The sequence below is a fragment of the Lynx rufus genome, unplaced genomic scaffold, assembly GCF_022079265.1.
Source record: "Lynx rufus isolate CCGP_SWC_20201006 ecotype Redwood Valley unplaced genomic scaffold, mLynRuf1.p SCAF_6, whole genome shotgun sequence".
Classification (NCBI taxonomy): domain Eukaryota; kingdom Metazoa; phylum Chordata; class Mammalia; order Carnivora; family Felidae; genus Lynx; species Lynx rufus.
Window position 1 is genome coordinate 115,664,951 of NW_025814878.1, and position 12,534 is coordinate 115,677,484.

Below are 12,534 nucleotides of genomic sequence, written 5' to 3' on the forward strand. Positions count from 1 at the left end.
CTTATAATAAAAAATCAGCTGGTCTCTTCAACAAATGGTGCTGGAAAAACTGGATATTCCCATGCAAAAGAATGAAGTTAAACCCCTACCTCACATTGGATACAAAAATTAATTCAAAGTGGATCAACAACATAAATATATAAAAGCTTAAGCCGTAAAACTGATAGACGAAAACCTAAATTTTCATGACCTTTGATTTGGTGATTTTTTTTTAAGTTTATCTATTTTTTTTAGTAATCTCTGATGGGGTTCTTGAGCAAACGGCCAAGAAAGAATTCTTGAGACGTCTTTGGTGCAAAAAAGATGATTTTATTAAAGCACGAGGACAGGACCCGGGGATAGAAAGAGTTGCAATGGAGTTGTGAGGAGTGACTGACATACACTTTTCAGTTAGTGGGGGTGACGGATAGAGTAAGTCTCTAAGGAATTTGAAAGAAAGGCTTTCAGGACCTTAAGGGGCTAGCTACTGTGAAGATAAGGTTACTTTTAGTGTTTAATGAAACAAAAACATCAAGGAAGTAAGGCAGCCATGAGCTCCTTGAGCAAGGTCACACTCTGCGTGTTCCAGGTGTCTATCAGTGGGCTACACTGTAAGGAGATTTAATTTATCTTACATTTCTCTTGTCTTTGTTTCCCTCATCAGTCTCTATACCCAATGTGGGCCTCAAACTCACAACCCTGAGATCAAGAGTGGCCTGCTCCTGGGGCACCTGGGTGGCTCAGTTGGTTAAGTATTTGACTTCGACTCAGGTCATGATCTCGTGGTTTGTGAGTTTGAGCCCAGCATCAGGCTCTATACTGATAGCTCAGAGCCTGGAGCCTGCTTTGGATTCTGTGTCTTCCTCTCCCTCTGCCCTTCCCCCCTTCACGTGTCTCTCTCCTTCTCAAAAATAAATTAAAAAAAGAGTGGCACGCTCTTCCAACTGAGCCAGCCAGGTGCCCCTTCGTGATGGTTTCTTAGATATGGACACCAAAAGCACAAGCAACAAAAGAAAAAACAGATAAATTGGGCTTCATCCAAATTAAAAATATGTGTGCATCTTCAGGGCGCCTGGGTGGCTTGGTCGGTTAAGCGTCCAACTTCGGCTCAGGTCATGATCTCACCGTCCGTGAGTTCGAGCCCCGCGTCGGGCTCTGTGCTGACCGCTCAGAACCTGCAGCCTGTTTCAGATTCTGTGTCTCCCTCTCTCTGCCCCTCCCCTGTTCATGCTCTGTCTCTCTCTGTCTCAAAAATAAATAAACATTAAATATATATATATATGTGTGCATCTAAAGGCTTTTTTTTTAGTAAGCCCTACACCCAACATACAGCCTGAAGAGTCGCACACTCTACCGAATGAGCCAGCCAGGTGCCCCAATCTGAAGACATTTTATCAAGAAAGTAAAAAAGACAACCTACAGAATGGGAGAAGATATTTGTAAATCATATATCCTGTAAGGATCTAGTATGCAGAATATATAAAGAACCCTTACAACTCCACAACAAAAAGGCAAACAACTCAATTTAAAAATGGTAAAAGGACTTGAACAGATATTTCCCAGAGAAGATATACAAGTGGCACCAACAACCACATGAAAAGATACTCAATATCGTTAGTCATTAGGGAAATGCAAATCAAAACCACAATGAGATACCACTTCACCCACTAGGAAGTGACACCTAGGATGTGGAGAGAATGGAACCGTCATACAATGTGCTGGTGGGAATATAAAATGATTCAACAGCTGTGGAAAACTGTTTGATGGTTCCTCAAAAGCTATACATAGAATTACCATATTACCCAGAAATTCAACTCCTAGGTACATACCCAAAAAAAATTAAAAACAGGCACTCAACAAATACATGTGCATAACAGCACTATCCACGATCACCAAAAGGTGGAAACAGCCCAAACGTCCATCAACAGAGGAATGAACAAATTGTGGTCTATACATATACTGGAATATCAGTCAGCCGTAAAAAGGAATGAAGTACTGGGGCGCCTGAGTGGCTCAGTTGGTTAAGCGTCCAACTTCAGCTCAGGTCATGATCTCACAGTTTGTGAGTTCAAGCCCCGCATCGGGCTCTGTGCTGACAGCTCGGAGCCTGAAGCCTGCTTCTGGTTCTGTGTCTCTCTCTCTCTCTGCCCCTCCCCTGCTCATGCTCTGTCTCTCTCTGTCTCAAAAATGAATAAACATTAAAAAAAAAAAAAAAGGAATGAAGTACTGATACATGCTACAACATGGATGAACTCAAAAGGCATTATGCCAGGGGCACCTGGGTGCCTCAGTTGGTTAAGCATCTGACTCTTGATTTTAGCTCAGGTCATGATCTCATGGCTCATGAGTTCAAGCCCCACATCAGGCTCTGCACTGACAGTGTGGAATCTCCTTGGGATTTTCTCTCTCACTTTCTCTCTTCCCATTCCCAGCTCACATGCTCTCTCTCTCTCTCTCTCTCTCTCAAAATAAATAAATAAACTTTTAAAAAACCAAATTATACCAAAAAAAAAAAAAAAGGTATTATGCATGTGAGAGAAGCCAGACATAGGGCCACATACTGTAGGATTCCACTTATACAAAATATCCAGAATAGATCATTCCACAGAAACAGAACACATATTGGTGGTTTCTGGAAGCTGGAGGAAGGAGGGAAGCAACTGTTTAATGGGTACAAGGTTTCTTTTGGGGTGATAAAAATGTTTTGGAATGAGACAAAAGTGGATAGAAGTTGGGGTTGCACAACACTGTGAATGTACTAAATGCCATTGAATTTTTCACCTCAAAATGGTTAATTGTATGTTATGTAGATTTCACCTCAATAATAAAAAGGATAAAATAATAACGTAACTTTGTTGAAATACAGAGAAAGTAGCTGACTTGAGAATGATGTCACTAGGTCACTCACTTTCTCAGAACCAACATAGATTTTGGAATTGTCTCTTTTGGTGCCCTGGTGTTTTCACCCTCCTGATTCCCCCTGGGGCCTAGTTTCTGTGGTAAGGGAGAGTTGGGCAAGGGGATGGGGACACGTGTTTCTCCTTCACAGGGGCCTCTTCAGGTCCATCAGCACCCCTATCCCTTTTGGGAGAGTCCGATCTGAGAAGGGTTCCCTTACATCTATCCAGGTCCACCTACCCCCTGGACAGTCCTCTTGCAGTACAGGGATACACCTTCCTAGTTTGAAGCCTGCTGCCCTGGAGAAGCTCACATGTCATACCCAGAAAAGACTAAAAGAAGGCTCACAGCAGCATTGTAGTAATAACCACCAATTTAAATAACACAAATGCTCATCAACAGGACAAAGGATTAACGAGGTGTAAGCACCCAATAGAAAGAAGATTACAACTCAACAAAGTCAGAACGAGTTAAAAAACACATAAACTACGATTCCATCTATGTGAAGATCTAACACACAAAGCTAAACAGCATGCTATTTAGGAACACCTACAACGTGCACAAAGGAAATTTCAAGACAAGAAATGGATCTATATTTGAGAAATTCAGAGTAGTGGTCACCCTGCAGGAAGGGAGAGGGATGCAGTCAGTGTGGAGCCCAAGAGACATCTAAGGTCCTGGGAATTTCTTTCTGTTTGTTTGTTTGTTTGTTTGTTTGTTTGTTTTGAGAGAGAGAGAAAGAACAAGAGCAGGGAAGGGGGGGAGAGAAAGAGAGAGAGAGAGAGAGAGAGAGAGAGAGAGAGAGAGAGAATCCCAAGCAGGCTCCGCATCACCAGCGCAGAGCCAGACTCCAGGCTGGAACCCATGAACCTGGAGATCATGACCTGAGCCAAAATCAGTAGTCAAACGCTTAACCAACTGACCCACCCAGGTGCCCCCTGGGAATTTATTTCTTAAGCTACGGTCAGATACCCAAATATTTTGTTTCATTTGTCTTTATATGTGCTCATTTTATACGCTCTTCAATGTGTATAATGTCTTCACAATACAGGTTCTTAGGAGAGAGGATGAGCATGAAGCGAGTCAAGGAGAGTAAACAATCGCAATGCTGGCTGCGCTGGGAAGGGGAGGGTGGAGTGTGGTGGCAGCCAAGAGAGGGATCAAGCTGAAGAAAGATTTTTTTCTCTTAAGGCAGCAAAGATTTGTCTGGGTTTAAAGTAAAAGGGCAAGTATAAAGCCCAGGAGGGCAAGAAACAGAAGGCAAGATTAAGAGTGGGATATAGGAGGGAAGGGAGGGCTTTCAACAGGCTCTGACATTAAGGAAAGGGGAATAAGGATGAATGAAGAAAGGGATGTTTGGGGTGTGAAGGAGAGCACTCCAGTCTGCTGAGAGAAGGGGATTGATCAGGAGAGGGGTAGGGGACTCAGGAGAGTGGGCAGGTAGGAAGGGCATCGTGGTGGGGCAAGGGGCTCTTCCAGCTACATAAAGCATCCCCCCCCCAGAACCTAACTGAAGGGTGCCGCTAAAGTCAGAGCAGCTGAGTGCTGCACGTGAGAAAGGGAAGGAGGGGACGTAACAGAAAGGGGGAGATGCTCAAGATGCCCAGAGGCCTCGTGGGGAGTGGGGTCTGTACCCTTTTACACTTTTTGAATTTGTGGTCTTTGGGGTGTTTTTATTTGTTTAGTTGGTTGGTTGTTTTGTTGGGGGGGTTGGCTTGGGTTGGTTTGGTTTGGTTTTTGGCTTTGTTTTTGGAAGGAAGAAAAATCGGCTATTTATTGGTGTGGTGCCACCCAGGAGAATGGGGAGCTAGTGCTTAACGTCCTAAATTCCCCGTTGGCTTACAAGCAGGGTTCTTAAAGGGTGAAAGTTCAGGGTAAGGGTCTTAGGGTCTTGGATCATGCCAACTGATCGACTGTAATATTTCCTTTCTTGACCATCTTCTCCCTCTCGGCATCTCCTTGTCAGGTTTTGGTGTGAGTGCAGTGAGGTGGTCGCTCTGCTGCAGGGGCTTGGCTGTTCCTCTTTAGGCGCCTGGAACTGCAAGACCTTCTCAGCAGATTGTGCTCAGTGATATCATCTCTAGAGTACAAAGGCAGAAGTTGTACATCCCATGACTATTCCTAAGCTGCAAACTATTATTATTTCTTTTCTTGTACACGTGGCACGTTATGTTTGACATCTCAGGCAGAACAGCACCCCACAGACTTCTCAGGAGGCAACATGATGTTACTTCCTAAGGCAAGTTTACAGGTTTCTTTAATAGTAACCAAGGGCTCTGTGACTGGTCAGAGGCAGCTATGTCTAAATTGAGGGAGCTTTGAGGGATAGGGACAATGACTGCTCTAGCTACTTCCTGCTGAGGAGGGGTGGAGGTCAGGATCATAGGGAATGAAAGTGTTTTGCTCCTGGGGCATCTGAATGGCTTAGTTGGTTACGCATCCGACTTCGGCTCAGGTCATGATCTCGAGGCTTGTGATTTTGAGCCCCACATCAGGCTCTGTGCTGACAGCTCACAGCCTAGAACCTGCTTCAGATTCTGTGTCTTCCTCTCTCTCTGCCCCTCCCCTGCTCATGCTGTCTCTCTCTGTCTCTCAAAAATAAATAAACATTTAAAAATTTAATAAAAAAAAGAAAGTGTTTTGCTCCTAACCGTAAGTACTCTGGTGCCTGGCCCAACTTCAAAGCTTTGGACAACTATTAATTAGTTTCTGCTTTTGCTGCCTTGAGCAGCATCTCATGCCACATTTATGAGTAGATAAATCATTAAAAGAATAGCCAAGATAGATAATCCCGCTTGGGTTAATGCCCAGAGTATTGATCGAATTCCTTAAGGAATCCAGAAAAACAGACCAGAATACCAATCCCATTTTGTTCCTGGGACTTCAGTAGGAATCTGTTGCAGCCAAATGTCTTGTCCTCTAATCTCGTCAAGGTGGGTTTCTACTTTTTGTTGAGCTATTACTTGAACTGTTTCGCTGGCCAAAATCCCCAAGGTGATAGAAAGATTTTTGATCATGTGCTCTGAGCCCTTATTCCCCACCAAGGTAAAAATGCTCTCCCAAAGGAATATCAAATGTATTATCTTGATAACCAAGCAAGGAATCCCCATTTCGTATTGATTCCCTTTCTTGTTCAATAAATACACTTTTTGAATTCTGAACCATGCAAGTAATTCTAAGAAAACATAAAATACACTGGACCATTTTTGTTTTTTAATTGGGGTATGGATTGGGTCATTTGCATGGACACCGGCAGGCCTGAGGCAGGTACCACAGACCTGGAAGTAGCTCAGACAACAGGAGAGGTAGGTAGCAGCCGAGCAGGACTCAGGGTTCCTACAGCGAGGGCAAGAGCTGAGTGTGGGTCAAAGAAAGGAAAAGAAGTTGGAGGTTTTATTGTTATACAGGAAAAGTTGTACAAGCCTATGGATTAAAAGTCCAGACTAACTTCCCTCCTCCTTTCCTACTGGTAGCTCAAGGAATATAAATTTTTCCAGTCTAGGCTACGCAGAATGCAAAAGTACATCCACTGCCAAAGCTACTTGGAATGTCTCAGAGAAATGTGTAACTCTTCCTGTTTGGGATTATCTAGACCACTGTTTGCCTCCATCAGTAACCAAGAATGGTGCTGTAAGCCATGAGCTAGCTAGTCCTAGACCACTTTCCCCAGATGTACACAAAAAATACACATACCTCGGGGTGCCTGAATGGCTCAGTTGGTTGAGCATGTGACTCTTGATCTTAGCTCAGGTCATGATCCCAGGGTCATGGGATTGAGCCCTGCATCAGGCTCTGCACTGACAGCGTGGAGCCTGCTTGGGATTCTCCCTCCCTCCCTCTCTCTCTCTCTCTCTCTCAATAAATAAACTTAAAAAAAAAAAAAGGAGTGGAATATAGCTTTGAGCCTAGGTGTGTCTGACACAAAAGCCAAAGTTCTTTCTCAGATTCATATGGCCTGACTACAAAGGAGAGTTCTACAAAGAGGGCATTTTAGAATAAAGAGAACTGAGTGCAGGCATAAAAGGCAGAGAATTTAAAAGGGAAAGGCAGAGTCAAGCACCACCTAAACACTGCCCCCACTCTCCCACTCAAGGATGTCCCTTTGAGTTCAGGAATTCAGTTTAAGTCAGGAACAAACTTTTTATGGGTGGATGCTGGCTGAACTGAAGAGGAATGACTTCAGCAGTCAGTCATTTATTGCATACCTTTTATTTGCAAAATATAACCCATGACATAATTCCTGCAATCAAGAAGTTTACGATCTATGAAGGAAGCCAGAGGTCGAACCCATTATATAACACGCAGTTTCATCAGAATTGATGCTAAGAAAAATGCTCTAGTCTCCTGGAGTATGTGATAAACCAATCCAATCAGTGGGAAGCAGAGGCTTTTTCACCTGGACTTCAATGGGTAGGGAAGTGAGTGTGCAAGAAAGAGGGGGGCAGTCCTTGAGGTGCTAATAAATGCTGTTGGTAAATCTGTGGAGACTGCAGGTTAGTTTGCGAGTGACACAGAAAGAGAAGAGAGAGGTGCAGAGTTGATGGGAGGTTTTGTTTAAGGCGGTGGAGCTCTAACCTTGCCAGTCCCTTGGAGGAGCAGGGAAGGGATTGGAAGGACGGCTGCAGTTGGAAAGATTAAAGACGGTAAAATCACACTGACATAAATAATCGCATAATTAGAAAAATTAATACTTGAGCTAATTACACAGTAGGGGTGAAATGGGCGAGGTCATCGACAATACATAAAAGTGGAGGACGTTTGCCTTGGCAAGAAGTGGGATCAATTCTGAGAATGGAGGGGAAGGTCGGGTGGGTGTGATGTTACACGACTGTGAGACGAAGGAAAGTTGAGAACACTGCATTGTTTCAGTAGGAAGTTAAATAATCTTTTGGGCCAGGAGGGCTAGAGTGGTCACTAACTTCAGAAGAGTTGAAAAAGTCTTGAAGTGTGGCTGGAGAAACTATGAACATACCAAACAGAGGATGCACGCGTGGGCAACAGCGACCAACAGCTCCGATAGCCGCGGCGCGGTCTGGGTTCCCGGGAAGGGCTGCGGTTGCAACCCTGTCCTGCTCGGCACAGCTGGGCCAGAGCGGCGCTACCACAGGGAGCAGGTGGCAGCACTGTCTGCTGGAGCTGGGCTGGCGGGGAGCGCGGGCGGGGGCGCGCTCTGCGGGGCGCAGAGCGGACGGCGCCCCAGGCAGCCGGGAACGGGGGGCGGGCCCGAGCAAGCGGGCCTCCGCGCGGCTCTTGGCACGCACGCGCAGACGTGCCGCGGGGCCCGGAGGCACAGAGGAGGGGGAGCGAAAAAGGGGGGTGTGGAACGTATTTCCGCTCTGGCGGACAAATAATACCGGCCAAAGGGGAGGCCAGGCCATCCGGCCCTTTAACAGCGTGGGGGGGGGGGGGGCTGGTGAAGAAAGGGGGGTCTGGAAGGGGCGAATCCTGCTCCTTTAATTCCCTCCCCTCTTCCTCCTCCCCGAGTTCTCGCCGACGCCGAGGCGCGCGGGGCCTGGAACACACTGCACGAGCCGCCCCCGCCCCTCCCTCCTTACGCCCACGCGGAGCTGGCCCCGCGCGCGCGCCTCGTGCACCCCCGCGCCTGCGCGCTGCCCAGGCTCTGCCCGTGTTTGGGGGCGCTGCCGACCCTGGGGGGGTGGGGGAGCTAGGGGGGGAAAAAACAGCGCGCGGAACCGGGCCAGGTGAGAGGCGCGTGCACTCAGGGTCGTGGGGCTGGGGGGGCGTGCCACGGACCTCTGAACGTGGGGGGGGCGTGCACGAAGCGTGCAGGCGGCGGGGGGAGGACGTGAAAGGCGCGTGCAAACGTGCAAAGGGGGGGCGGAGGAATGAAGCAGCGGGGAAAGGGGGCGGGGTGAGAAAAGGCTGCAGCCCGGGCCACCCCGGAGCCCAGAGCCCCAGGCCTCTGCTCCAGGTTTCTCCAGCCTTACCCTTGGGCTCGCGGGCTCGCCCCATCCTCGCGGGCGGTCCGGCGTGGGGGGGGGGGTGTGGACGCCGCTGCCCCGCCCCCGGGAACCACGCCTCCGTTCTCTCGGAGGGAGAGCGCTTCCCCCAGGGACTGGGGAAACTGAGGAAGGGGCCTGAAGACTGGGAGATCTGAAGCTGGGATGCTGGGCAAGAATGGGAGCGAGGGGCCTGGAGCCTTGGCTTAGGCGAACCAGAGACCTTTGTCTCTGACCGGTTTCCTTCCCAACCAGGGTTGCCCACCCCCGCCACAATGGCCTCTGGGGTGGAAGTCCTGCGCTTCCAGCTGCCGGGCCACGAGGCCGCTACCCTGCGGAACATGAACCAGCTCCGCGCAGAGGAGCGGTTTTGCGACGTGACCATTGTGGCCGACAGCCTCAAGTTTCGTGGCCACAAGGTCATCCTGGCCGCCTGCTCGCCTTTCCTGCGGGACCAGTTCCTACTGAACCCCAGTTCTGAGCTGCAGGTCTCACTGATGCACAGTGCACGCATCGTGGCCGACCTGCTCCTGTCCTGCTACACGGGCGCTCTGGAATTCGCCGTCAGGGACATCGTCAACTACCTGACGGCTGCCTCTTACCTGCAGATGGAGCACGTGGTGGAGAAATGCAGGAACGCCCTCAGCCAGTTCATTGAGCCCAAAATAGGCCTCAAAGAAGATGGGGTCAGCGATGCCAGCCTTGTGAGCAGTGTCAGTGCCACCAAATCCCTGCTCCCTCCTGCTAGGACCCCAAAGCCAGCCCCCAAGCCCCCACCCCCACCCCCTTTGCCCCCTCCACTCCTACGGCCTGTGAAACTGGAGTTCCCTCTGGATGAGGATCTGGAGCTGAAGGCCGAGGAAGAAGATGAGGACGAGGACGAGGACGTGTCTGACATCTGCATCGTCAAAGTGGAGTCGGCCCTGGAGGTGGCACACCGGCTCAAACCTCCCGGAGGTTTGGGAGGAGGCCTGAGCATCGGAGGCTCGGTGGGCAGCCACCTTGGGGAGCTGGCCCAGAGCAGCGTGCCCCCCAGCACTGTGGCCCCACCACAGGGTGTAGTGAAAGCCTGCTATAGCCTGTCCGAGGACGCAGAAGGGGAGGGTTTGCTGTTGATCCCTGGAGGCAGAGCCAGCGTGGGGGCCACCTCGGGCCTGGTGGAGGCAGCAGCGGTGGCCATGGCTGCCCGGGGGGCGGGGGGCAGCCTGGGGGCAGGGAGCAGCCGGGGACCCCTGCCCGGGGGCTTTTCCAGTGGAAACCCCCTAAAGAACATCAAGTGCACCAAGTGCCCGGAAGTGTTCCAGGGCGTGGAGAAGCTGGTCTTCCACATGCGGGCGCAGCACTTCATCTTCATGTGCCCACGCTGCGGCAAGCAGTTCAACCACAGCAGCAACCTCAACCGCCACATGAACGTGCACCGCGGCGTCAAGTCGCACTCGTGTGGCATCTGCGGCAAGTGCTTCACACAGAAGTCCACGCTGCACGACCACCTCAACCTACACTCTGGAGCGAGGCCCTATCGCTGCTCCTACTGCGACGTGCGCTTCGCTCACAAGCCTGCCATTAGGCGGCACCTCAAGGAGCAGCATGGCAAGACAACGGCAGAGAACGTGTTGGAGGCCAGTGTGGCAGAGATCAACGTCCTCATCCGCTAGTGGGGCAGGCTCGCGGGCCAGGAGGCGGGGGTCCCTGGGCTGAAGGGAGCTCCCTGGCCCAGGAGAATAGGTAGGGGGGTGGGAGGGTCGGGAACAGGCAGGTACTTGGGGAACCTGAGCGGATATATCCTGAGGGAGGGGCTGAAGATTTCTTGGAGAGAGGACCCCTGCCTTTTCAGAAAAAAAAGAATGGAGAGGGAGAGGGTTCTTTGAGAAGACCAAGAGAATATGGGCTCCCAGAGAAAGATTTTCTTCTCTTAGACGTGCATGGATATGTGGAGGGAGGGAAAGGGTCTTATGGAATGAGGAAAAAAAAAAAAAAAGACAAAAATGCTTTATTCCTGGTTAAGGCTGCCCAGGGAGAGGTTCTGATATATCTTGAGATGGGGGGTGGGGGGGTGGGAATTGGGAGGGAATTTGGCAGCAGGCAGTTTATGTGCTCCTGCATAGAATAGATCCTTGGGAGAGGGAGTGGTAGGGGGAAAGGATTATTGAATTCCAGAAAAGGAAGTAGGGAGACAGTTCTTGCATGCTGGGGGAATGGGATTATGGGTAAAGACTCACCAAAACTAGGGAGAACCATGTCAGGTGCCAGGTAAGAGAACATGGGGATAAGGGTCCTGGGTAGATATGAAGTGGGGGACAATAGCAAGAAGGATGAACAGTGGTGGGGGTGGGGGTAGGGCACTTAGATGAAAGGATACATGGAGGTCTGTTTGGGGAGGGAGGGAGAGGAGTAGAGACTTATACAGTATTTTTTAAGAAAACAAAACGTATTTTTTAGGATTTTTTCTGGAGTTTGGGGTTTTAGTTTTTCTGCTTTTGTTTTCCACAAAATAAAAAATAATAAAAAAAAAACACTTTATTTTTTCTTTATACTCTGTCTGGCAACTGCATGTGTATGACTATCCCACCCTAGACAGCTTCTCTCTCATGCCATTTGCTCTACACTCCGCACAACTCCTGTAGGCCTCATGCGTGAAGGAGACTTGAGAAGAGAAGGGGATTGTGCAAGTGGGCTTCTCTGGCTGGGGACCCTCCAAGTTCTACAACCTCAGCACCTGGCAGATAGCTCACACTTATGTTTCATAATTAGCAGTGGTGATAACACACTATCTCCCCCTCTATTGGAAGAGTTTCGTATCTGCACTATGGAAGAGCTATATGTGTGATCATTGTGTCCACCAAAACTTTAAGCAGGAGCCAATGTTTGGACATTTATGATCTGAGGAAGGGTTCATGTCCTCGGGAAAGCTAAATAAGACAAACAAAACAAAAAACAGTTCAGATTAGGGTATGGGGAAGACTACAATTCCCACAAAGCTCTGGAATAGTTCTTAAGCAAAGAGAACTACAGTTCCCAGAAGGCCTTGAATTGGCCTCAGGTGCCCAATACCCCAACCACCTGCTTCTATCAAATACTGCGTGTGAAATCACACAGGTTTTTTTTCCAGACTTTGACCAGAATGTAATACGTAAAGGGATGGTACCCTAAATAATGCTACCAAGGTTATATATTGGTGTAACATCATTCATACTGTTAGTTGGGCTGTGACCCACGCAGTGCCTATGTATATAAGGTGTTTGGCAAAAAAAGAAAAAAGTTACTCAGTAGTATCACCAGGCAGTAATGACTCTCGGGCCTCTAGGGTCTTACCCAGATCGCTAGTGCACATGGTGGAGTAACATGTATGGCATAAACAGAACAGACGTTTAGCCCCAGGTTTTCAAAAGTGGACGCTGCTCCAGGAGACATGAAGCAGTTGAAAGTAAAGGTGTCCGCGCGTCCCCACTGCCCCCTCCTTGCTCGTTAGGGAAGCAAGGCCAAAACTGAGCCCGACCCAACTAGAAAGCACCCAGAGGCGGGAGAAGCATACGCGGGCCAGATTGGAAAGACAGCCGCAGCCGAAAGCTGGGAGGGTCAGACATTCCTTTCGTTACCTAAAACCAAGCGGGGGATGGAGAAGCCACACCTGGACCCAGGCGTGCCTCACCTTCGGCTCCCCGCTGAGCTGACACCAGGAATGGCAGGAATTCTCCCC

General features: G+C 49.2%; 1 protein-coding gene across 1 annotated transcript; it reads left to right on the plus strand.

Moving 5' to 3' along the window:
* Positions 1-8,330: 8,330 nt before the first annotated feature.
* Positions 8,331-10,563, plus strand: ZBTB12 (zinc finger and BTB domain containing 12). Its single transcript, XM_047102826.1, has 2 exons — positions 8,331-8,579; positions 9,093-10,563. Exon 2 carries the CDS (start codon positions 9,113-9,115, stop codon positions 10,490-10,492), a length of 1,380 nt encoding a protein of 459 aa, XP_046958782.1. The 5' UTR covers positions 8,331-8,579; positions 9,093-9,112; the 3' UTR covers positions 10,493-10,563.
* Positions 10,564-12,534: the final 1,971 nt, after the last annotated feature.